The 26,885-nt window shown below is 31.4% G+C and overlaps 3 protein-coding genes and 1 long non-coding RNA gene across 4 annotated transcripts; 1 reads left to right on the top strand and 3 right to left on the bottom strand.

The window, feature by feature from the left end:
- Positions 1 to 3,731: 3,731 nt before the first annotated feature.
- Positions 3,732 to 5,813, bottom strand: LOC126669973 (uncharacterized). Its single transcript, XR_007638597.2, has 4 exons — positions 5,591 to 5,813; positions 4,577 to 4,714; positions 4,029 to 4,197; positions 3,732 to 3,915 (listed from the first exon to the last, which is right to left on the bottom strand). It is a non-coding gene; the product is annotated as an uncharacterized LOC126669973 (long non-coding RNA).
- A 7,070-nt stretch (positions 5,814 to 12,883) lies between these two features.
- Positions 12,884 to 13,955, top strand: LOC126668736 (uncharacterized). The gene is made up of 2 exons (XM_050361918.1): positions 12,884 to 13,453; positions 13,767 to 13,955. The coding sequence occupies exons 1-2, from the start codon at positions 12,884 to 12,886 to the stop codon at positions 13,953 to 13,955; spliced, it is 759 nt and encodes a 252-aa protein (XP_050217875.1).
- Positions 13,956 to 18,538: 4,583 nt separating this feature from the next.
- Positions 18,539 to 21,826, bottom strand: LOC126670624 (translation machinery-associated protein 22). The gene is made up of 7 exons (XM_050364393.1): positions 21,517 to 21,826; positions 21,347 to 21,439; positions 20,900 to 20,961; positions 20,689 to 20,770; positions 20,528 to 20,595; positions 20,363 to 20,446; positions 18,539 to 18,934 (listed from the first exon to the last, which is right to left on the bottom strand). The coding sequence occupies exons 1-7, from the start codon at positions 21,662 to 21,664 to the stop codon at positions 18,878 to 18,880; spliced, it is 594 nt and encodes a 197-aa protein (XP_050220350.1). The 5' UTR covers positions 21,665 to 21,826; the 3' UTR covers positions 18,539 to 18,877.
- Positions 21,827 to 22,760: 934 nt separating this feature from the next.
- On the bottom strand, positions 22,761 to 24,526 carry LOC126668735 (uncharacterized). Its single transcript, XM_050361917.2, has 3 exons — positions 24,473 to 24,526; positions 23,389 to 23,452; positions 22,761 to 23,329 (listed from the first exon to the last, which is right to left on the bottom strand). Exons 1-3 carry the CDS (start codon positions 24,524 to 24,526, stop codon positions 22,902 to 22,904), a joined length of 546 nt encoding a protein of 181 aa, XP_050217874.1. The 3' UTR covers positions 22,761 to 22,901.
- Between the last annotated feature and the right edge of the window lie 2,359 nt (positions 24,527 to 26,885).

Below are 26,885 nucleotides of genomic sequence, written 5' to 3'. Positions count from 1 at the left end.
GACTTGGAAATGGTTAGGAACTTACTTCGAATCCTTCGATGTTTTGAGCTAGTTTCAGGGCTTGAAATCAACTATCAGAAATCTTCCATAATTGGCATCAATGTGGATGACTACGCTTTATCTGAAGCCTCTAAGATCCTTAACTGCAAGATTGATCAGCTTCCTATTATTTACTTAGGATTACCTTTATCTCTAAAGCCAATTAAAGCAAAATCTTGGGACCCTATTGTATGTAATTTCTCTCAGCAATTATCAGGATGGAAAGGTAAGCTTTTATCTCCGGCTGGCAGGTTAGTCCTAATCAAATCGGTTCTGAGTAGCTTGCCAGTTTATTATCTTGGTTCTTTCCTAATTCCAAAATCTGTGACCCTTTCTCTAGAACGTCTCATGCGTAGATTTTTATGGAATGGCTCGACGCTTACTTCAGGCTTTAGCAAAGTCGCTTGGAGCGATGTTTGCCGTCCTTTTGAATGTGGGGGATTGAATATTACTCCTCTCAAGATTAAAAACCAGAGTTTGCTTATTAAATGGATTTGGAAATTCATGCATGCTAACAATACTTCTCTCTGGTTCAATGTGATATCTTGCAGTTCGAGTATGGGTTTCTGGTATGAAATCGAAGATATCAACCCTAATAGTCTGTCCCATTTATGGCGGGGTATACAAACTGGTTGTGTGAAGAATCTTTCAGTTTGGGATAACTTCAAAAGCGGGTTACACTGGACTTTGGGGAACGGTAACAGTATCAGGTTTTGGTTGGACACTTGGAAGGATGCGGTTCCTCTTCATCTAGCTTTCCCTGCGTTATTTTCTTTATCGCTGATGAAGAACTCCTTTGTCTCTGATTTATTTAATACGCAGCATAACAGTTTCACATTCACTTGGCGCCGTCGTCTGCGCATAGGTGAGCAGGAGATGCTGTCTTCTCTCCAAAATTTACTGACTTCAAGTAATCTGATTGTTGACAGACCGGATATTCAGTTTTGGCTCGGCAAGAATTCTTACACTCCTTCCAGATTTATTTCTCATTTCACATCAGTTTTTAACTCTCCTGGGCTGCATTCTTATGGTCGTTATTGGAAGTTCAAGGCTCCTCCTCGTATTTTGTTCTTTATGTGGTTAATGGAAAGGGATAGAATCTCTTCTAACACCGTTTTATTTCATCGAGGAGTTCTTACTCTTAATCAACTTTCTTGTTTGCTTTGCATGGATGAAGAGACAAGTAGTCACATTATTATACACTGTCGCTTTGCTTGGGATGTCTGGAATTATATTTTGAGATTGAGCAATGTTTGCTGGGTTATTCCTTCATCTTTTTACCTTTTCTTTGATTCGTGGAGTATTATTCCGAGCAAGAGATATCGCCCTTTGTGGCAATCTATTTGGATGTTTTGTGTTTGGGAATTATGGAAAGCTCGGAATAAGAGAGTGTTTAGACATGAGCTGACAGATATTGATTCTCTTGTCTTCATGGGAATTTGCAGAGCAGTGACTTATTACAAAGATAATCATGTCGGTTTTACCTATTCGGCTATGGATGTTTTTAGAAATTTAGATTTCTTCTGTAACTCTTTTTAGCTCTTTGAGCTTTTTTGCCTTCCACTTTTGTGGTAAGTGCTTATATAATCATCATTTATCCAAAAAAAAAAAATTTAGATTTTAAACTTCCAATTACAATATACTCTTGGAAAGTGCCGGAAATTGGATTAGTTTCATATTAATTTTACTAAGATGTTGTTGAAACCGAATCTACAGTCTTATTTCCCGATTGGTAGATCCGATTAACTCTAAAAAGTGGCCGAGGGTGAAGCGGGTTTAGGGCCTTTTCAAACAAGTGGTCCGATAGTAGGTCCGGTCGTGGACTTTTTGGTCTATTCCGAATAGGACTTGATTTCTCGTTATTTTGGCATTGTTAGAGGCAATAGAACTCTATTCCTATTGAATAGAAGTATGGCCATGTTTGGTTCATGGAATAGGTGCGGAATGGAATAGCAATTCCGTATAGAATGAAAATTCTTTGCTTTGGTTCATGGAATAGGTATTCCACGGAATTGCTATTCCATGATTTTGTGGAATAAGTACTCCTCTCAAAAACCAAAGAATGGCTATTCCATTCCTTATGGAATAGCTATTCTATTTCATGCTATTCCATTACATGAACCAAACATGGCCTATGAGCAATTAAACTATAGTTTTACTTTATAAACACTAATAACTCTAGATTTTCTATAATTATTGATTTGATATAAGTGAAACTCTTTGCGGATGCTCCAAGAACGTAAGCAATTTATTGAATCTCGATAAATAATTATATCCTTGTGTGTGATTTATGTCTTATCTTCTTGATATTGTTTATTATTCTAGTTCAAAATATATATACTACAAAATCTCTTATTTTTTTGTATATTGTTGTCGTTTCAATCGTTCCACGACATACGTAGATTTTACAGTAATTGGTATCAGAGTCTGGTTGTGAGTGCGTTTGATTGATTGAAGTAAAATGACAATGATGAAAAAATTAATGTAATGAAGCTCAGTGGAGGTGAAAATTTTGAATTGTGGCAAAAAAAAGTGAAAGGTACATTGGCACAACAAGGGTTGTTGAAGACGGTGTGTAATAGAAAATCTGACATTTTTGATGAATTAGATTGGAAAAAACTACAATTGCAAGCGGCTGGAATCATCTGACTGTGTTTGGTAGATAAGGTCTTGTATCACGTGATGGATATTTAATCTCCAATGGTGGTGTGGGAGGTGCTTGAAGGGCGATATATGACGAAGAATTTCACCAATAAATTATATCTTATGCAAAAGTTATACTGGCGAAAGATGCATGCATGTAATGGTTTAGTGCAAGATGTTAATGTTTTCAATCAAACAATTACCTATTTATATCAGTTAAAAGTTAAGATTAAAGACAAAGATCGATTCATGATTTCTTTGTTCGTTACCATCCTCATATGAACACTTGGTGAGGACACTTACATACGGGAAAGAAATGGTTTATGTGGAAAAAGTTACATCATCATTGTGGTTTATCACTAACGGAAATAGAATATTGAAAAATACTCTATAAACATGAATTTGGGATTGTATGTTGGTGGGAATCAAGAGAGAGGAATAAAACAAGGTGATGGAAGCAATGAGAAATGTAACTCTAAATTAAAGTCTAGGAGTAAACGTGAAGTAATGTGAAGTAATGTGCTATAGTCCACTACAAAAAAAGAGATGTAAGAGGACCATAAAAATGGTCTCCTATTCCTAAGAAAATGGTCCTCTAATGTTTTGGGGACAACTTAGTTGGTCCCCATACTTCGTCCCTATTGCCTCCGTCCCCAATTTTTTAGGGGACGAAAAGAGAAAAGTTGTCCCCATTTTGGGGATGATTGTTGTCCCTAACTGTGGGGACGAAAGTCATCCCCTTATATAAGGACGACTTTGGTCCCCATTAAACACGGACGACTTTCGTCCCCATTGAACACGGACGACTTTCGTCCCCATTGAACACGGACGACTTTCGTCCTCATTGAACACGGACGACTTTCGTCCCATTAAATACGTACGACATTCATCAATTTCGTACCCATTTAATAGGAACCATTTATTAGGGACAACTTTGGTTCCCATTTTTATTTTTAATTTTTAAATAAATTTATTTAATTAATAAATTTATTAATATACAAAGATAAATAAATAATCTGAATATTTAATTCTATTAAATTATTCATAACTGAACAAACAATAATCCACTGAAACTAAAAATTATGTCTAACATAAAAATACATGTTAAAAATAAATATACTAAAAAATATTCAAAAGAATACACTAAGATAATAATGTATAAATAATGAACATTAACTGGATTCATAATCTTCATGAAAATTATTCCACCGTTCCGCCTAATCACACGCTGTCCTGCAAAAATATTTTTTTTTAAGTTAATACAAGTTTTTTGAACACTAATATTAACCATACAATTTATCAAAAATATAATTAAATATAGACAATAACGATTATTATTAACTTACAAAATCAACTTGACTATATGTAAACTGAAGTCCAATATACATACTATCGAGTCTTTCCAAGAATTCTATATTGAGGCATTCGTGCATTAGTATCCGATTAGTCATTTCTCCTAATTGACGCCTCGGTTCTACAAGTTCATCAATAATTGCAATACCTTCTCCATAAAAACTGAAAAGATTGACAATACTAATAATCAATACAGCATGTTAAAGTGCCATCCTTTTGTACCTTATTTATAAATATCACAAACCTTTATTTTTCTATAAGTAAGTTTCAAGAGGGACAAGAAGCGGGACTCAGTTATGTAGACAAGTTCAAGAAAAATGATGTCTGCAATATAAATTTTCAAGTATAGGCCTTTCCGCCTTTAAACATTGCCAAATTAACCAAAAGAAAATGCTATAAAAGCATAAGGCATAAGGAATGTGCCCAAGAAACCTTAATTGAAGTATATAGTTTCCAACAAAACAGATTTGAACAAAGAATTTTTCCAAATCCCAAATTTTCTTCTTTAGATTGTAAACAACAATTTTTAGGAAATATGTACCTATAGTTTTCATCTGGAGAGCCGGGGAGAGGTTTGAAGATGAAAGCAGGTTTACACAGCAGGACAGTCTACTCTTGAGGAGATTTTGAGCATTTTCTGCTTGATGTTGGATTTCCATGTTGGGAAATTTATATCCACCTATAACAAAAGTTAACGCATCACATTTCAGTATTACCTCTCTTTTATAGTTTTTATTGCTGATCATATATTTTTCAAAGTTGCATTGTTAATTTAGTGGTGCCTATGGTGGTTAATGATTTATACTGTTTGCAGTTAACTTGTTCAAGTTTATTTGTTTTCAACAACTAATTTAAATTTTTTAATATACATACAAATCTAGCCAAAAACGGGTCAAATAGTTTAAAGTTTTGTTTGCCTAAATACTCAAGAGAAATGGAAGCATAACCAAAACTAAAAATAACTCAGTTGTCAGAGATAATATAAATAAAATAAGTAGACAATTAACACTTAAGGATTTTTTTTTCCAAAGCATTTCAATTACAAAACAGAACACAAGGCACAACTCAAATTCAGAAGCCTCTCACTTTAATTAAAGAGCAACAGGAATGACAAATTTCAACAACAGGAATGACAAATTCCACTTCCTCTGAAAGCAACGAATTTCCTGGAGAGCAACTTTTCCTTGCTTATAAGGACTTGGTTTGGTTTCCCTTTTCTTTGTGTTTCTGGAACTTACACAAACGAGTCATGGTAGTAGAAAACCATAATTGTCAATATGGTTTTTGATCTAGAAGGCAACTATGTATTTTCCACATTTATCCCATTAATTCAATTCATATGTACTCAAATCTACTTTAAAAAAAAAACCTCAAATCAAAAAGTAATCCAAATGGGAAAAAAAATTAACAACCATTTTTTTCACAATAAAATTATTCCCCAAATCAAAACAACATTAGGGTTTTTTTTTATAATTATAAATTTTCACTAAATTGAAAATAGATCTTGTGTTTAAACATATTACAATGTTTAACAAAGCCATATAAACATACATACCAGGTGAATTTGATGGAGAAGATTGTGAAATTTACTCTTCTTTACTAATAAAAAACCTAATTGCCGTCACTTTTCTTCCCTTTACAACTCATAAAAATTAAATATTGCTATTTTTTTTAAGTTCTCTTGTTTATTAGCTAAATTTTTGGTCCCTATTTTGGATCAGATTCACTATACTATATAAGAAAAATCGTCCCCAATAATTTTAAAATAGAAGAATTGGGGACAAGTTTCTTAATAGTCCCCATTTTTATCAAACGTTAACTATTGGGGACAATTTAAATATTATGGTCCCTAACTTTGGTCCCCTTAGCTCACCTTTTTTGTAGTGAGTCATAAGGATATTGTCCATATGTGAAGAAATTGTCTCAATGAGAAACAGAAAAATGAATCCAAAAAGAAAGGTTTGAATTATGCAAATATAGTGGAGAATAAAGACTCAAATAGTTTCGTTTTCATCGAGTAAGCTTGAAGACTCATGAGTGCTTGATTCAAGATGCTTGTTTCATATTACGTCTAACATGAAATGGTTTCAGTTATACATACCATGTAGTTTTTGTTATGTGCACTTAGGTGATAGTAATATACATATGCCATTTTAGGTGTAGGGAAATCAAAAATAGTATGCATGATGGTTAGGACGTTGGGTGATGTTTGGTATGTTCCTGAATTGAAAAAGAAATTAATTTGGGTTAATTTCATAAAAAATCACAATCTGTATACAAATTTTATTTGAATCACGACCTTTAAAAGATGCCATATAAAATCACGACCTTTCATTTTTTTTTCAAATTTATCATTTTAATGTATTTTTTGTTGACTTAATTTTTTTATTGAACCATTAAAGACTCAAATTATAAATCGACGCCAAATATTATTATCTTTCAGTTAGAGTATGTAGGATTGATAATTTTTAGTTAGAAAAAATACACCGAATTTTACTTTGGTGATAAATTTGAAACAAAATGAAAGGTCGTGCCTTTAAATGCCAACTTTTAAAGGCCGTGATTAAAATGAAACTTCGAATAAAAGTCGTAATTTTTTTATGTAACCCAATTAATTTTTTTGGATGTGTTACATTCTAAAGGATTTGAGTTTAAATCAGGCATGTGTAACATGATGAGAGTGAGTTGTGGTGCTTTGGCGGTGATGAAAGGACTGATAGCTACTAGGAACATCTGCAAATTATTGGATAACACCATCATAGGTTGAGGCCATTCTAGATCAAATGTGGGTATCACTATTAGTACTTTTTTAAGGCGTGAGAAACTGATTCGTCATGATATCGATAATGTATATTTATCACATGGTATTGAAGATTGCAATGTTGATTTTAATAAGTTTTGTATGCTTGAAAGAGGATCTAGGGTATTCAAGACGGACGAGTATAAGTTCGAGAAATCTGGAGTTCAACATATGCTAGCAGAAAAGAGTGCTAGAGCCTTGGAAAAAAAATATCAGATGTGCAGGAGTATAGTGACGAGAATTTTGTTGGATGCATGAATACAACTTGTATTAAAGATAGGATCTTGATTATATGTAAAGCTAGCAAAGTAATTTACTTTTAGGAAATTGACAATTGTTTGAGAAAAAATGACAATGCATGGGTTAACAAGATGAACTCTTTAGAAATTCAAGAGCAAAAGTCGACAAAATTACTTGTGGGTGAGAGTTTCGTGGAATGCATGGAAAAAAGTTGGCCGGTTTGGTCAAGTTCAAGGAAAGCTTAAATTTGATCAAATTTTTCTAAGTATGAGAGTAACTACCTAATATAGCAACAGACTGGAAAGAAATTGTGTTTCACTTGATCTTCATGATATTTTTGCTAAGGTTGAGATTGTTTGAAAGTGTCAAAAATTGGATTAGTTTCATATTGATTTCACCAAGCTTTCATCAAGATTTAACTAAATTTGGATATTTATATATATGTCTTAATCGGATCTACATCTTTATTTATTAGTGGAACGAGTTGGTAGATCTGGTTGACTCCAAAAAATGGTAGAGAGTAATTTGTACCTGTGGCCTTTTCTGCCAATCGTCTAGTTGGTATGCTGATCGTTAGCGGAATTTTTGACCTATTCTGAGTAGGACTTAGTTTCGTGGTATTTTTCTATGTTAGGGCAATAAGACTCTAAAACATGGCAAACATGTAATTCTTTTAGATGAGGGTTTTAGTATATAAACGGCCTAATCCCTTAAAAAACGGTGAGCTTATAATTCTTTTTCGATTCTATCCTGACGTTGAAAACTTGTCGATTTTACCTTATTTCGCATTTTATTGTTTCAATTGTATCCCAATTTTTAAATTTTTGTCAATTTTTTTACTTTACTGATAAAATCATTCAATTAACCATGTTTAAAGATAAAATTAAATTCCTTTCCATTCAAAATAGTACAAATAAATTCTTTATTTTTATTAAAACTAATTTAAATTCTTAATTAATTTAACTAAATTAAAATAAATTTTAAACATATACAATTAATATATGCTATACATGGAGAACATTTTTTAATTTTTTCCAAACGAAAAATACGTCAATTTAATATTTCAAGGTACAATTGAAACGATAAAATACAAAATATGGTAAAATTGACAAGTTTAACGTCACGGTAGGATCAAAAAGGGGTTATAAGGTCAAGATTTTTAAGATATTATGCCTATATAAACACTAATAACTCTAAGTTTTATGTAATTGTTGATTTAATATAAGTGAAACTCTCAGGTGTTGCTATTAGGACATAAGCAATTTGCTAAATCTCGTTAAATAATTGTGTTCTCTGATTAATTTTTTATCTTTTTGATTTCGTTTATTATTCTTATTCAATTTATATTCTACAAAAATTCTTCTTTTATTTATTTATTAGTGTTTCAGACGTTTCTTTACGCGCGTAGCTTTCACAATAATATGACAATATAAACATAGTAAAAATTACATAATTATCTTGAAAATGTAATAGTCGTTATTGAAATGTGACAATTTGATTGCCACGTAGCAATTTAGCTTCAAAATATTGCTAACAAATGTCTCGTTACTGGTAATTAATTTTAAAGTTTAATATTTATATTGGAAATAAATTAAAATTTAAAGGACTGAAAAGTAGCAAAACAATTTCATAATTCTGTAAATTTAATTTCCAACATCATCAAACGGCATCAAATTAATTTTAGTATTTATTCATTTCTAATAGCAATCACCACAAATACATGTGAAAAATTAATAGAAAAATGGAGAATTAATGCTCACCATATAATAATAGTGTCCTATTCTGAAATATTATCAAGATGAGGTGTCTTGATCATTGAGATTACGATCCTATTTGGTGAGACATTGTTAAAATATGGGTGTAATAATTTAAACAAATAAAGAAGATATGAAAAAACAGTCAATTATTGCGTCAAGTACGAATTTTATGAGGTATTATTGCATTACTATTAGCCTATTTGCCTTTTTAACAATCACAGACATTTACGTACTTTATGCCAATTTCATGTCTTATTTTTTCATGTGATATTTTCAGACACCTCTTTTGACACCATTCTCAATTTACCATTCATATTCGTAATCACTGTCTTATTTAGTGCATATTCTTGTTCCCTTACATTGCTCCAAAACTTGCCATTTTCGTAAAAATAATTATCAAAAAATAAAAATTTAAGGTCGGCCATTCGGTTGTGAAGTAAATTTTGTATTCTCTATATATAAATAAATATTGATCAGAATCTCAAAACTACATAGCTTTGTATTTATAATATATAATGATTACTATCAGGGGCGAAGCTAGAAATTATTTTTAAGGGGGTCAAATTTTATTGTTTCTTATAAAATAAAAAATCAAGGGGGTCAATTTATAATAAAAATGAACGTAATTATATGATTTGGACTAACTAATACAAATGTTAATGTAATTATTTTTGCTAAAGGTGGTCAATTGACCACCTATATCTCTCTATGTGGCTTCGCCACTGATTACTATCTCTCTTGTAAGTTAGATCAATATTGTTATTTTTTATACTTTAAAAAAATTATGTAATTGAAAATATCAGTGTAAGGGTGATTTCAGTTATCTAATATTTAAATATTAGAAAAAAAATAATTTTTAACAGTCTAATCAATCAAAAATATTCAATCTTTTGAAGTTTTATATCCATTGTCAAACATATTAAAAATGCTAATTTTGACGTAATTTTGATAAGTATATTTTATGTATAGCCGACTGGATATATTTTTTCAATAACAAAGGCCAAATTTTTTTAATTTTATTTATTTATAGTTTAACCTTTTAATTTCATCAATTGTATCTTAAAATTTTAACAAAAATACGCTATAAATTTTTTATGTTGTAAAAATATTTTTCTGAACCTTTTGTTTTTGCAAACGTACAAAATTTTATCAATAATCTACCAAGTGATCTATCAATGATCTATTAAAAGAGCGTACTTTTGATGGAAAAAAAATTAAAGCGTATTTTTATAAATATTTAATTAAAAATAGTTTTTTTTTATAAAAAGCCCAAAAATTAATTAGGTATTTTTAATGAGTAAGGCCTTTTTTAAAAGGGTTAATTACATATAAAATCACCACCTTTACACGAATTTTCAAAAATAACACGACCTTTAAAACGTGTCAATTCAGGGCATCACCTTTCATTTCTTTTCAAAAACAACATGGGCACATTTTTTGATAAAATTTTGCTGACTTGGACACCCGATGAGAGTGCCACGTGTCACGCCACGTCAGCAAAAATGCCACTAAAAATGTGCCCGTGTTATTTTTGAAAAGAAATGAAAGGTGGTGCCCTGAATTGCCACGTTTTAAAGGTCGTGTTATTTTTGCAATTTCGTGTAAAGGTGGTGATTTTATATGTAATTAACCCTTTTTAAAAATATAGAAAAAGAAATCGAAAGTGAAAGGAATTATTTTTTTCTAATACGTTAATAAACATGATGAACCTGTAAATTATTCGCTAAATAAGGAGACAGAATGAAGATTACAATTTCCATCTACTAGCCATGTGAATTGTTAGATTATTTTGACAAAACAACAAAATATATCAAGAAACTAGAAATAGGACAATTCAATGAAATCTACATAAAATTATCCTAAACGTGTAATATTAGAACCAAACCGGAAAAAGCAATCAACATTATTTGTCTAGTATTTTAAAAATATGACTTATTCTAAGTTTTCAAATACATTAAAATTCTAAAGATAGTTGTATTTTTTTTTTTTTTTTTACTAATATTTCAATTATAATTTTAATCTTACATAGGTCTGGAAAACTTTTGGGCAATTTTAACCAGAAACGTATTGTTTTAATTCCAAAAATTCAAAACGTGCGAACAGTTAAAGACTTAAGGCCAATAAACTTGTGTACGGTCTTTTATAAAATTATCTCAAAAGTGATGACTTCAAGGCTTCAACAAGTTATGCCACATATTATCAGTTCGGCACAAAGTGCCTTTATTCAAGAACGTCTCATTTCTGATAATATTTTGATAGCTCATGAATTGATCCACTACATGAAGAACAAGAGATCAGGAGATAAACAATTCATGGCTATTAAACTTGATTTAAGTAAAGCATATGATCGTGTTGAATGGATGTTTTTGGAACATATGATGACTGTTCTGGGTTTCCACCCGCTTTGGATCTCTTGAATTATGGAGTGTGTGTCAACTGTTACCTACACAGTTATGGTAAATGGAGAGCCTACCCATGTTATTAACCCTACCCGTGGTATTAGGCAGGGTGATCCATTGTCTCCTTTCTTATTCTTAATTGTTGCAGAAGGCTTCTCCTACCTTTTAGACAAAGAAAATGAACATCAGAATCTATTGGGCATCAAAATTAGGAGATATTGTCCTACAGTGACTCATCTTTTGTTTGCAGATGATTCAATTCTCTTTTCACAAGCAACGGTGGATGAATGTGATAAGATCCTCACTTTGCTAGAATGTTATTGTCATACCAGTGGACAACAGATAAATTTGGATAAATCTTGTGTCATGTTCAGTATAAATACTCCTCTGAGGCTACGACCTTACCTAGCTCAAATATTGGGAATTTCCAACATAGGAGCACAAAACCGATACCTTGGCCTTCCAGCTATGATAAATAGATCGAAAACAGAAACGTTTGCTGAAATTAAATCAAGAGTTTCATCACGTCTTTTTGGCTGGAAAGAAAAATTCCTATCCCCGGGTGGTAAGGAAGTTTTAATCAAATCAGTTATACAATCCCTTCCGGTATTTCTTATGTCGTGTTTTAAGCTTCCTAAGAGCTTATGTGACGAGTTGAACGGCATGATTGCACGTTTTTGGTGGAACCAACATCATTCTGACTCTGGCATTCATTGGGTTAGTTGCCGTAATTTATGTGCTTCTAAACAAGATGGAGGATTAGGTTTTCGTGATATGGAATCATTTAATTTAGCTCTTTTGGCTAAACAAGGATGGCGGTTGAGTCAACCTTCTGATGGGTTATTTTATAAGATTTTTAAGGGTAAGTATTTTCCACATTGTTCCTTTTTGGAGGCCCGTAAACCGTATAAGTCTAGTTGGGCATGGCAAGGTTTTCTTAAAGGAAGAGAGGTGTTACTTAGAGGTATACGTTGGCAAGTCGGAAATGGTTCTATGATCAACTGTTTGAAGGATCCATGGCTCCCAACTAATTATCCATTCATGGCTAATCCCAGGTCAGATGTATTGTTTAATATTCTCAAGTAAGTGAGCTTATACTACCCAATCCGCCCCATTGGAATTTTCCCTTACTCTCCCACTTATTTCAAGACTCTGATGTTCAAGTTATTATGTCTCTTCCTTTGAGTATTGATCCATCTCTGAATGATAAATTAATATGGTCCTTTACTAAAAATGGTCGTTATTCGGTCAAATCAGGGTACCATATAGCCTCTCAACTATTGTTATCTACTAGTGTGAATGGTCATAGTTCTACCACTAATCTCTCGTCTATTGCTGAAAATTTTTGGTCACGTGTTTGGGGTCTTAAAGTCCCTCCGAAAATTCGTATCTTTATATGGAAATTATTGTTAAACAGAATTCCAGTGGGTATGAATCTTCAAGTGCGATGTCCTTCAATCCCCTCGACTTGTCGTATCTGTGGTCTATTTGAAGAATCAGTTGAACATCTTTTTTATTCATGTTTTTTGGCAAAAAGTATATGGTTCCATTCTGAGTTAATGTTGCGTTCAGATTGCTTTGGTCAAATCCCATTTAATGTCTGGTGGGTAAAAGTTTTTGACGGCCTTACCATTCCTTTTTAACGTAATTTGATGGCAGTAATTTGTTGGAGAATCTGGATTGCAAGAAATGATAAGTGTTTTAACAATTCCGAATGGACAGTCTCAGAAGTGAATTCCAGAGCATTGGCACAATTACATGAATTTTCATCTGCTCATGTGTTGAATAATCAATCTTCGGCTATAGTTAACGGATCAACTCGGCAGGTTCAGCGGTGGAGGCTTCCACCGCCAGGAATGATCAAAATAAATTTTGATGCGGCCTTAAGTATTAGTAACCGTATTGCAGCTGTTGGTTTGGTTTGTTCATATTCTTCAGGGTACATCACTTATTCTTGCTCTCATCGTTTTCCAGGAATAGTATCTCCTGAAATTGCGGAGGCACTGGGGATGCGGCATGCCATTATGATTGCTTCTCAACTTGGTCTAAGGAATACTATTATTGAAGGTGATTGCTTAAATGTGATCTCTGCAGCTCAAGGCAAGAAGGATATTCCGTCAACAATAGAAGTCATAATCTTTGATACCGTTCGCTTATCATCGTCGTTCATATTTTGCGACTTTGCATATGTTAAGCGAATGTGTAATTGGATGGCCTATGAAGTGGCTAAAAAGTCCTTAAAGCCTCCTTTTTAGGAGTAATTATTGTAATCTTCATTATCTCGTTCTGACAAACAATCATTATGTACTTTTATTTTTCGATATTAATACAACTGCTACTTTGCCAAAAAAAAAAATACATGAACACATGAATTTTCTTATCAATTGAATCTTCCTCCGCTCATCGGAATAATGCCGCCGCACCGTTGAAGGTAAGTTTTATCTGTAAACTTATAATTTCATTTTAGATCTGACCGATATAAAGATAAGTGGAAATAGTTTGTAGTTGTTGGCTTTGGACTGTATGTATGTATAGAATTTCAGATATATATATTTCTTTTATCTAATAAGACGGAAAGTTGAAGAAGAAGAAGTTGGCGGTGCTAGCAAACTTTGCCATTTAAAGTTTCAGGCAAAGACCGGTCAGTTTTCAGGCAAAGACCATCCACATTCAAGACACCATACTCATTATCCAATTGGAAGTTATGATTTCTCATTTTCTTGACACCCGGTAGATTTAAAAGTTCAACTTTGGAGGTATGACTTTAATTACTGTATTATTAACATTATTCTCTCCTTTTTCATGGTTCGAAATGGTAATGTTGAATTAATACAATTATTCCCCTTTATGGGTGTATCCAAAACATTCTAAATGTTACAAATAATATTAATTTATAAATTCTAATTGTTAATATTTTCTTTGTTTGTGTTTTTTGTTTTTTTGAACATATACTTCTAAAAAGAGGCATCTCAAGCACTTTTTACTCTCCGTCGTCAATTGGTGGAACGCATCTACTATCAGATAAGATTAAATTGAATTTTATTATTTAATTTAAATGAACAGGTACGAGTTGGTGTTTCTTGTTCCGAATGATCGCGATATTTGTGTTCTACAAAATTAAGGTATACTTATATCACTTTACTCGCTTCTAACAGTAAGTAATTTCAATTTTAAGTTTTATCATTCTATTTTGCTACCGTTCGTTTAACAAATTTCCATTTTTTGGTATTAATTTGTTACACGAATGTGTATTTGGATGGCTCAATTAGTAGCCGCGAAGTCCACTTTTATTTTCTTTGCTCAAGATTGGTTCATCATCTTCATGAGATGACCTTTCTTCTTATATATTTATATATTGTTATCTCTGGCAAAAAAAAAAGAACCAAACCGAGTCGATAAATTCAATTAGGCTCAATTTGGTTTGAAATCATTTTTATTTTTTTGAACGTAAAAGTTATAAATTAAATTTTATTATAAATTGAACTAAAAATCAACAGAGTTACTCAGTGCCTAGGTATTAACGAGTTATAACTCAAATAGTATAAAAGCTCAACAACATTCTTTTAGAGTTGTAGATTTTATTCCTTCTGCAATCTCTGTTCCTTCTCAATTATCAAAAAAATAATCAGTGGCTTGGTTTTAAAAATAAAAATAAAATTTGATCCAACCGATACGCACAATGTGAAAATCATTTTTATGTAAAACACAAACTATATTAAGGTAAAAGTGTTGTGAAAAAATTGTTTTTTAATTTGTCCTATTCTTAATGTGTCCTTTTGTGTTATTTCAAAACAACATAAATCTCACATGGGAAGTGTAGAGTTTCAATAATGAGTTTATAAGGGTTTACACAATATAGGCTCATAAGTGTGTTGAGGGGGAAGCAATGGGCTCACGCCCCCCCCCCCCCCCCCCCTCCGGAGTAGGCTTGTGGGTTGGGGTTCGGAATGAAAGTCAAGTGGGCTTGTCCGAGGCTTGACTAATCTTTTTGCTACCCGGTTTTATTATTATTTATTATTTATTAAATAATAATTATAGCCTTATGTGAGAAGGCCTTATTTTAACATGTGTAAAACAATTTTGGTTGAGGCCTAAAAATCCGGGAACAAACTTTGACTAAGCTTTATTACCTTCAGTTTAATTAAAACGTTTTATTTAAATTTTAACCACGTTTTATTACTGCTCCTCCACTAAGATTTTCAGTTTTGTTTAACTTAACCAATTTTATGTCTACATTCATTTACTTGATAATTAAGTTTGATTTTAAACTTCAAATCGTGGCTTGCTGGATTAGGGGAGATACTTGATTCGTATCAAAGATTTAATACTGCTTCTCATGCTTCCAGTTATATAACTGAAAAGCTTGTTGTATCCTGAGAGATATCGCAAATACTGCGAAATATTTCTTAAGGGCAGTGGCAATAATCATTAACACTCTAAATTTACAACAAAAAGTGTGTTCGAAGATATTTAAAACCATTTCAAAAGAAAAAAAATTGCAAAAGAAAGAGCGCATGGGCAAATTCAGGAGAGGGTCGGCTGACCCTTTACGCCGGAATTTTTTCAAATAATATAGGTATTTTTCTTGTATAACTGCTTTTACAAACCGCCTCTACAAGTGTTAGGAACAGTTATTGAACCACCCCTTACAAGTGCAAATTACTATGTTTATTAGGATTTGATTTTTCTAAATAGCTTATAGCCGAATATGAAAATTTCAGTCCTTGTAAATTGAAGTCTTGGTTCTGCCCCGAAAGAGCGTCACTTAAGAACTTATCCCGAACCAGACCAACCCTATGCTATTAGGTTCAAAACCCTACACGTGAATTTTCTGCAGAATATTGCTATTCTGTGATCCAATATTCCCAAATCTAACCCCACTTACTAAGAACAGATAAATTTTTCCCCAGATAAATACTACTCCCACTTGCTCCATTTTTACCCTAATATATTAGATTCTTAAAAATGTCCCATGCATACTTATTTAGACGAGACACAGTGCATGCGTCAAGAGATATTTTTACTCATAAATGGAAAATTATAATACCAAATCTTTTAAATCCAGCAATTGGATCTTTTTTGTACGATGAAATCATGCTTTCACTATCATTTTTCTATTTCTATTAAAGCCAGCTAGGTAGCTTTACAATTATGGCGCAAATATGACTCAGAAATACGTCCCCACTGTCGAACCAAAAAATGTCGTCACTATAACTGGGCAAGTACAGACATAGCAAGATCTATTTTTGTAATCTATCAACGTCCTTACAACAATCCTACAGAATTCCTTGCACAGTGAATTGATTGCTTATTAGTACCGTATATTTGCATTGCATTAGTATGTAGAGTAAACAACTATGCAACTTGATAAATCACCAAGGCTCCAAAGTAAATTTGATGCTGAATGGTGACCAGAAATACAAGAATATAACGCCGAAAGAAATTTCCGGCTATTCACTCCGATACTCAAATCAGTTTGATATAAAGAAAAAAGATAGGCGTGACATGACATAAAAAAGCGCCTTACGATTTTGCCAATTTAAGTTGATTCTAGTGATGGACGCGGACCTTTTTTTTGGGTCCAAATTTTAAATTTTAAAATAAAAAATATGTAATAAATACAAATATTTGTTTACATAAATTAATATAAATGAATTATAGCATTCTTCATCGGTCTTTTGTTTTTAAAATTATTGCAAAATTTCATTGTAAATTGTAAATTCATTTTAGTAGTTCATCTCTTGTCCGATTGCATCACGAATTTCTAATAATATTGCGAAAAAAAAGCCGTTTAACTGATATTGTAGCCTGACGAAATTGACTTGACTTGTATAATCTTTATTTATATATCATTAATGGTTTTTTAAATATATTTTTTATAATTTATGCATAACAAGAAGTTTACTTTTTGTTGTGATCAAAAAAATTTATTAATTGTCAAAATGTTTTTATCTATTTACAAGAACACTTTTTCTTTGTCAAAGATAATTATATTGATAGGATTAACTAATAACACTTAACGTCGAAGTATAGCGTAGATCAAATTACAATAAAACAGCAAACTGAAACTCTATAATTGATCTACGAAAACAGAAACAAAACAATTATAAAAATTTAAAGATACAAATTTTATAAATGACTAATAAACAAGATGAATTCAAATGTCGAAAATTCTCTACCATTAATTGCACCCTCGGAATTTATACACATTTGGGAAAAAAAAAGAGACATTTTATTGGGGCTCAGTGCCAATAGAAACTAGGAGATCTACTTGGTGGTAGATACTTCTCTAATTCTCATACTAGTTTGCAATTTTTTTGTTATGTTATTCTCACCGTTCCATAAAAATAAAAATATTATTATTATTTTTTTAATTAAAAAACTCATTTTTTAACAGAGATAGATATACAAAATATAATACTATTATAGTTACAATATTGACATATACTAATGGTTATAAATATTATGACATTGACGCTATCCTCGCCGTTTGTATGTTAAATGCATCACCTTACGAAACTCACCATCATGGCGGAACGATATCGAAGCCGCCGCTTCCAATGCTTATAGCTTTCTCTAAGACACCCTTCCATAAATTTTCAATAAATCTTCATCTTCATTGCCTCCTTGGGGGTTTCCTAAGACCTCTTGGTCTTGTTCCTCACTCCTTGCTAATTGAGCTATGAGGTCATTGGCTAGAAAATTCATTAACTAAATTAAAATATTCTTATAATATCTTTTAAAATTTCTAAAAGTGGATCATAAATGAGCTGCTATATTTAATACTCATACAATAAAATTATGAGGATAGTTTTATAATTTTATTTTAAATTAACATTAAATATGAATATAGTTTTTTTATCTGTATAGAATAAAGAAGTGTCTTTTTCTATTTTTGTGGGACGGAGAAAGTATTACGTAAGACGGTGCTGGTGCAAACTAATTGTTGACAATCAAATGCCCAAATCAAAGACTGAACCGGCCCATGCTAACCTAAACACAAAATCCAAAAAAAAGGGCAAAAAAAGGCAAAGCAGTCCTAATTTCAATTGGGTTTAACTTTTAAGAATATTTACACCATTTTAAAAATATTGAGGACTTTTATGATAAAAAAATAATAATAAAATGGGTTAAATGCTTTTTCATAAAAGCTTCAAGGGTTTCTTAGTCCCTTCTACCAGAAAAACGCATAGCACACAGCTGGGGTATGGCAAACATGAGGAGAGCTTTCTTTTCTCTCAGAACCAAGAGAATTGCAGCGAATTATGGTAGTTTAATTCCTACTGGCAGTAAGTAGATCACCAGGATAAAAATAAAATGTAGATTAATCTGAAAAGCATGTAATTCATGAAGAAACCAACTCAGCTGCTCCAAAAGAAACAAGCGGAGCAAGCAACGGTACATAAACCGCCCCTGTACAAATTGCAGCCAATATTTCTGAATTCCGAGTTACCATTCGACTGCAAAAGTAAAAACTATTTTTTAACTTAAACAAAATAGGTGATCTTAAATTATGACAAAATGCTCCGCTGATGATTCTGTTCAATTCAGCAGTCCCTTTCTTTTTAAAACTGCATTGAGTTCAGAGCACGGTGAAAGAGAACTACGCCACACTCCAAATATCTTGTATACTCTATGAAACTGAATCAGACGGCAGGGACCTTTTTACCATCTTCAATAAAATAAATTGCGGTTTCAGGAACCTGCAAAAAAACACTTTAGTTAGCTAAAGAAGTTCAACAATGAACCATTTTTATGAACTAGTTGAAGTTGCGCCTGTATCACATTTAGTAAAAGCGATAAATTGCAGCAGAACAAGATGGGGAATGAAATAACACGGGGTTGGGGTACATATCAAAACGTATGTACATCTAGCAGAAACTATACGTTATACATATTTATTTTACATGTAGAGCATGTTCAGTATACAAAGAAGTAAGAATGTAATAGACTTCTCATTCTGTTTTTGGTTTGATACACTAATTCATTTGAGATTGTAATATCAAATCAAACTAAATAAATATCAATTGTTAGTGAAAATAACACTTATTTATCCTGTCATGTCATCTCCGAGAAAATGATTTAATAACTACCTAAAATAATTTTGAATAAAATGACTTGCCTTTAGGAGCCCATTTCCACTTGGATCCCTATTCCATGATATACCAAACATGCTCCTAAAGGTGGATAACTATTTTCACCCCCCTTCTTGGGTTTCCTATGATATGACTCATCAGCAGAAGATTATTATTGCAGGAAAAAGCCCCATTCTATAGTCAATATCCAAATACCAGATTCATAAAATTTAGACATAATGAAAACTTAGTCACATGAGCTATAGTTCTCTACCAAAGAGGGAAAATAATAATGGAGCTTTGATTTGGTAATCCATTAGGATAGTGACTTGTACACATTATTATATTGTTATATAGAGATAATTAAAAAACTTTGGTTTTCACTTTTCAGATATCATAGGCTCAAAGATTAAGGTCATAAGTTGTATTATGGACAAGATATGGCAAACATAAGTTATAAAAATTCAACAAGATAAAAATCATGTAAAAGCAAGTAGTGCTGTGCTGTCTGTATTTGCTAAGGAATATGCTGGTCATATGAAAAAATTGAACAAGTTAAGTTCTAAGATGGAAAACGAAATAGATCACCATGATGGCATCCCACGGAAAAAGTGAGATATAAGAACATCTAATTCAACTCTCTGATGCTATAATGTTCTTGCAATAAGTCCAGCTTCTCACTCGAATTACATGAAATGCTTCGGCATTTAAAATATAAGGAGACTATTACCATGTTTATATATACACCAAAAGAATCACTTTCACCAGTAAGGTTCTCATTCTGTATCTTCCCAAATACACACTTTTCTAAATGTTTCTCTCTTAAGGTTATAGATTTGTCAATGGGGAATATGGCTTATGACGATAAACATGTAAAACATTGGCACCATTAAGGGATTGGACTGTCCTATGTAAGGACAATCCATTGTTTGAGCACATCTTGTTTCTATAATAACATGGTCAATTAGTTCTGAAGGGTTAAGACGGTAAGCAAAGATAACCATCCAACTTATAATATTGGAGCTTAGTAGTAGAAATAGAATGCTAAATGCTTACATCTGGCCAGGTCTCTGTAATGAAGTCCACAATGTCGTAGGCTATGTCTCCTTGAACATCAATTTGCTCCTTCTCAGTAGGACCCTGTATAATTCATTCAGAAAACATAAGAGGTAATCACCATTAGAAGCAACAGAACCGTATACTGTACATTAAATTACACACCTTAACAACAGAGGCTCCAGTAGCGAACTTCTTCCCAAGCTTCTTTGATGCATCACTAAGTTTAACACCTAAAAACAAAATTATGAGTTAGGAAATGATTATAAGGTCATCAAAACTTTGTAATTGACAAATAAAATGACCAAGCAGCAAGAGAAACTGACCAAAAAGTTCCAGCCCTTTTACAGTGGTAATACATTTTCGCTTGTTACGTGTCATCTTTTCAATAATAACTTCTTGCTTCTCCTAAAGAAAAAGTAAATCCAAACTCCAATACATTAATACGAAGTATCACTTACACTAAAATCACGTGATTGCTTCAGAGAAACGAAGTTCATGTTCCAAACGAATTAGTGAAAGATTCTAAGAACTTACTTTCTTCTTTATTTTTCCACCAGGAAGACGTTTTACTTCTTCCTTAGTGGCAGAAGGACCTCCTGCAAAATGTTATTTAGGTTACAAATTATATTAAGAGCAAGGAAATAGAACATAGGAATACTTCAATTTTTGCTAAAACTTAAAAGCACCAAAACAAAATCCAAATATCAATCACCAATTCTCAGCAACTAGGACAACATGAAAACATATAGTGCAGAAAAAAAATTAAAATTCCATGCAATCTTATCAAAACACTAATGCACCAGAACTCAATTCTTGCAACAACAAAAATACATAATTCCAAATAATTTAATTAATCTAGCAACTATGAGTTTTCAATTCAATATCAAAAAAATTGAATTCTAGCAGCTAAATATTTATAATATTTTTAACTTAAGTTCAATTTAATACAATTTCATAATTAGTAACCTTAAATAAAATAACCTGAAGAAGTAGCGCCACCACGGCTGCCGCTAGATGAAATACCGGTGGATTGTAACTGATCGGCTACATTATCAGCTTCCTGAGCATTTGCCTCTGAAAGTTTAACAAAAATCATAATTAACAAAAATCATTGATTAAGCATTAAGGATAAACATATGAATAAAAAATACCTTGAATGAGATCGGGATAAAGGCTAGGAGCATTTTGGATCAACCAGGGTTTGCATCGTTCGAAATCTGGGCCAAATTCACAGTACTCAGCTGGTAAACTACAATTTGCGCAGTACAGAACGCGAACTGGTTTAGGTTTCTCTGCCATTGAACGAGAGGCTTATTTAGATGCTCGCTCGATCTCCTTCTTCTCCGTCTGCGCTCTGTCAAGTGCGATTACCAGTAACAAAACGGGGCGTTTTGACAACGCTAGTGGTGGGAATACAGTGCTGTTGCTTTTTGTTATTCGTCCTAAAACTCTGCACCCTCAATAGAATTGGAATTTTCGATTGACGAAAAACGCTGCGTTTTAGTGCATCGATTTTCGTCGATGTGTCGTTTCGATGAAAGGAAGTACTTCGGGGCCTCGGGCATCTCCGGCCCATCTTTAGAGATCCAACCTTTTTTTTTGGATGATGATTGGGGTGGAAAAGTACTTATGAGAGGATTTGGACCACGACTTAACAATTTACTCTCCCACGTTTATAAAATTTGAGTTATTGGTTATTGGTTTTAGAGATCGAAGCTAATTCTATTTGAGTTTGAAAAATATGACTTTAATATTTAAATTTTGTTATAACTTTTGTATTATAGATCATATAATAAACCTTTTTATGTTGACTCATATAATTAAATTTTAAGATAAAATATATATTTTTATAATTTTATATTATTCTATATATATATATATATATATATATATATATATGTGTGTGTGTTTTATAATAAAATCAAATATTAGCTAGAAAATAAAATGCATAAAATAAGCATGTATAATAAGCTATTAATATCGGATTGTTATCGTTGCACCAAAACGCCGCGTATGATAAGCTATTAATTTGTGAGGAGTCTCATAATAATTTCTCTTATTTTATATATTTATATAGTAAAATACTTTTTTATTGGTGAAAGTTAATAATTTCAAATTAACCGATGAATATAAAAAAATCGACATAAATTGTTAAGATAATTATAAAATAGTGTAGTATTAATAATAGTAGGGCATAGTCAAAACTTAAAAAACAAAGAGGAGTCAAAAATATTTTTTTAATATATGTAAAATTCAAAATTTACTGAAATTAAAGAGGTCAATATATAATATTTTCTTAGTAATTTGTACAATTAAAAATTAACTTTAAATAAAAAATTGTATTTTTAAAAAAGTAAAAGTGGCAAATCCCCCTCTTATCATGCATGTGTGTAATATGAGATAAGATATGCTGAAAATGTTTCTAACACTATTTTTCGGTGTTAGAGATACAAATTAGAGAAAATTACGCATAAATTATAAATGCGGTGTTTATTTTCTAAAATACCAACAATATTAATTAGCCGAGGTGGACAATTTATTTCATTTTGTACCCACTAATTCCCTTGCTTCCACGTGCTAAACAAAAAAAGAAACTAATTGCATGTGTCCAGTACTTATTATCTTCTTCTTCAATTTTCAACTCCTTCTCTTTCTTCTCTACTAGAGAAACAAAGGGTTTTTTGTTCCGAAAACTTTTTTTGTTAATGATGTTACTTCTTTTTCCTAGGCTTACTTTCTCCGTTGCAACTAATCTTGATAATGGCGATATTTGACCGTCTCCGGCGGAGAAGTTACACGATGAGAGTCTGGTTAGTCGTTGAACGACAACCATGAATTTAGATTTTTTGGTGTGGATGATTTTTGGAGAGATGGCGTAGATGATCACTGGCCGTTGAGGTGGAGGTAGCGGTGGTTTTTTAATTTTGTGAGAGTCTTGTACTTTAAGTGCGGAAGGGCGTGGATCTTAGATTTGGTTTTGTTTCTTTTGTGGCGGTGGAGACGATGGTCTTTGTGGTGGCAACAGATGTTGGCTTCTAATGGTTGAAAAATAGAAGGGATCCATGAAGATATTGAGTTGTTGATCTTCTGCAGAGAGAAAGAAATGAATGGGTGATTTCTTCAGTTTGAATCTGTTGAATTTGAATTGTTAGAAATTGAAATGAGCAGTGACATAAAAAAAGGTTGATAATGCATTATAATGTCAAGTTTAATGGTTAACTTGTAACAGAGATGTTTTATTGGCTTAGAAAAAGCAATGAGAGAAAAGAAAAAGAAAAATGGTTCAAAGAGATAATGTGGTGGTGGGTCTGCAATGTATAATGAAACTGTGGAAGGTGTTTAGAAGGAATCAAGGGAAACAATATGAAGTTTCTATCACTATAGTCTTGGATTTAGTTTAATTTTTATTTTGTTTTGTATTTTGATAGTTTCATCGATAAATTCTGGGAGAAGTTTAGACTATTTTTTTTATTTTGAAAAATATAGTGGAGCTGCATCTAAGACGTATCAATGTTGTTTTTTTTTAAATAAATATGAATTAAGATGTATATGACTTGTTTCTGATATGTATCTAGATTATTTTTGAAATTTGACTTTTTACGTAAATTAAAAAATTGTAAATATTTATATTTTTGATATAATCGTATTTGTAAGATTAATTTCAACTAGTGTTTAATTTAATGAAGACATTATATAGTTATTGGTTTAATTTTTTATGTATTTACATGTCGGTTACATTAATGATATATCGTACATATACCACCGATACATTGTAGATAAGTCACTTATACATAATAATAACATCACTGATACATCGTAGATACATAGTCTTATCTTTTTATTATTATTTTAACGAAATAAATTTTATAGATACACCATTGACTGATATATTTATGACACTACTAAAAAACAGCCATTTAGCGACGGATTTTTCCGTCGCTAAATGGCTAAATTCCGTCGCTAAACGAGTTTAGCGACGGATTTGCGACGGACAACGTCCGTCGCTAAATATCCGGTCGCCAATTTTTCAGCGACCGAATACTTTTTTTTGCGACGGATTTAAACGGTCAACCACCGTCACACACCCACTGGCTATACAACACACACCCGCACTGACCCGCAAATATCGCAAATTTTCCAACTTCCCAGTAGGTCACCCATCCTTCACATTACTCTCATCCACTCCTCTTTAACTTTGTAGTTCCCCCGCGCGTGACTCCAACTTATCCAGCTCAGATTCTTGTTTTATATCTATGTATATTATATTTAAATATAACAAAAAGGTACTCCCGCAATTTACTCCCAAATTATATAAAATAATTATTTTTTCATACTAATTATTTTTAAATAAAATAAATTATTTTTTAATAATTATTTTAAATAAAAACAACAAATTATTACTATTACACTTTACTCCCACATTCTAATATAATAATTTTGTTATAAATAATTATTTTATTAATAAATAATTATAATAAATAATTAATTATTTTTAAATAAATAATTAAAATAAATAAATAATTTTTTTTAAATAAATAATTATTTTATTAATAAATAATTACAATAAATAATTTTTTAATAAATTGTTTTATAATTAATATTTTTTTTATTAATAAATATTTGTTTTAATAAATATATTTTTTAATTATAATTTTTTTAATAAAAATAATACTTTTAGCGACGGATTTAGTAATCCGTCGCTAAAAGTAAGCATTTAGCGACGGATGTGGTATTCCGTCGCTAAATAATACATTTAGCGACGGATTACAAAATCCGTCGCTAAAAGTGAAAAACAAATTGGCGGGATGAATCCCGCCACTTTTAGCGACGGAATTTCCGTCGCTAAAAGTGGCGGGATTCATCCCGCCAATTTTCTTTAGGATTTAGCGACGGATTTTGAATCCGTCGCAAATTTTGATTTTAGCGACGGATTTCAAATCCGTCGCTAAAATCCGTCGCAAATCGACTGTTTACTAGTAGTGTGAGGTGGTTTTGAAATGCATATAAACTGTTTTTAAGATGTATCTTAACTATTTTTGAGATGTATTTAAAATGTTTTCAAGATGTGTCTTCCATGTTTTTGGAATGTAATTGAATTATTTCAAAAATTCAATTTTTATGTATATAAATGTCGGATACATCAATGATACATCATATATACACCACTAATAAATTTAATGAAGTCATTATATTATTATTGGTTCATTTTGTTGTGTATATACGTATATATTATGTATATACATAATTGATACAACACTAATACACTGTAAATACATCGCTGATACATCATAAATACATAACAACTATAAAGCATAAATTGAGTTGAAAAACATAACTTCATGCAAAATGGAAAAAACAAAAGAACGAGACAAGCATCAAATATGTAATATAAAGACACATTTCTTAAATACATATGCCGAATACATATTGGAAACAATTTATATATGATAATTACATATATTTTAATACATAATATATAACAAATACTTTTTTGTAACATAATCTATCCATTTTTAATTTCAAAATTATCGATACATGTGTGTACTAGTGATATATAGATGATACATTTTTTATACATAACAGATACATAAATGATACATGTTTAAATTTTTTGGATTATTTTAACGAAATAAATTTTAAAATGACCAATATATTATCGATACATCGTAATACATTACCGATACACCATAAATACACCATCGATACATCATAGATATAGAGGAGAAAAATTAATAATAAAATTTTAATACATTACCGATGTATCATCTATATCTTGCAATACATTGTAAATAGTTAAACGATACATCGTAAATACATTATAAATATAAACAATAAATTGAGCTAAAAGCAAAACCTCGTGCAATATGAAAAAATAAAAGGACGGAGCAAACATCAAATATTTAATAGGAAGACACGTTTTTTAAAGCAATTTATGTATATAAATTTATATATGATAGATACATATATTTTTAATATATAATATATAATATATATATTTTTTGTAACGTAATTTATGCGTTTTTAAAGCATGTGATACATATATCTTTAAATTTAAAATATATTATACTTATATAAATAAATTGTACATAAAATAATATGTGTATATATATATATATATACACACACATTTATTTATTTATTTATTTATATTTTTAAAGAGAAAATGAATCAGTGACACATTCCAGATACATAGCTGATACATAGCTGATACATATTCAAATTATTTTGACATGCTAAGAATCGTTGACACGCGTTGACGCGTATCAGACGCGATTCTGACGCATGTCAGACGCGTTTTTGACCAGTTATGACACGTTTTTGACTTTTTTTTTGTGCTTTGTGTGTGTCATGTGTCTCTTATTTAGTGGTTTGGTTAGAATATGTAAACTTTTATCTTTTTTTGGTATCAATGTAAATTATTAGGTTGGTGTGTATTTTTGTTATTTTCTATTTAAATAGTAATATTTTTGTGGTTTTCTCTGCAAATTATCGTTAGAAGGGGGCTAGCTATATTTTAACA

This window comes from Mercurialis annua, linkage group LG2 (assembly GCF_937616625.2).
Source record: "Mercurialis annua linkage group LG2, ddMerAnnu1.2, whole genome shotgun sequence".
In the NCBI taxonomy this organism is placed as follows: Eukaryota; Viridiplantae; Streptophyta; class Magnoliopsida; order Malpighiales; family Euphorbiaceae; genus Mercurialis; species Mercurialis annua.
Note: the sequence above shows the minus strand (reverse complement) of the source record. Positions and strands in the feature narration are given on the sequence as shown.

What these genes read in the sequence shown, in the direction of transcription:
- LOC126668735 (XM_050361917.2), bottom strand. Translation starts at nt 24,526, where the DNA reads ATGGGTGACCTACTGGGAAGTTGGAAAATTTGCGATATTTGCGGGTCA. An exon ending in ATATTTGCGGGTCAGTGCGG is followed by an intron (nt 23,453 to 24,472) that starts GTGTGTGTTGTA and finishes TTCTCTCTGCAG; the next exon opens with AAGATCAACAACTCAATATC. An exon ending in ACCATTAGAAGCCAACATCT is followed by an intron (nt 23,330 to 23,388) that starts GTTGCCACCACA and finishes ACCAAATCTAAG; the next exon opens with ATCCACGCCCTTCCGCACTT.
- LOC126670624 (XM_050364393.1), bottom strand. Translation starts at nt 21,664, where the DNA reads ATGGCAGAGAAACCTAAACCAGTTCGCGTTCTGTACTGCGCAAATTGT. An exon ending in TGGTGGCGCTACTTCTTCAG is followed by an intron (nt 20,962 to 21,346) that starts GTTATTTTATTT and finishes AACATTTTGCAG; the next exon opens with GAGGTCCTTCTGCCACTAAG. An exon ending in CTGGAGCCTCTGTTGTTAAG is followed by an intron (nt 20,447 to 20,527) that starts GTGTGTAATTTA and finishes TGAATTATACAG; the next exon opens with GGTCCTACTGAGAAGGAGCA.
- LOC126668736 (XM_050361918.1), top strand. Translation starts at nt 12,884, where the DNA reads ATGGCAGTAATTTGTTGGAGAATCTGGATTGCAAGAAATGATAAGTGT. An exon ending in GTAATTGGATGGCCTATGAA is followed by an intron (nt 13,454 to 13,766) that starts GTGGCTAAAAAG and finishes ATGTATGTATAG; the next exon opens with AATTTCAGATATATATATTT.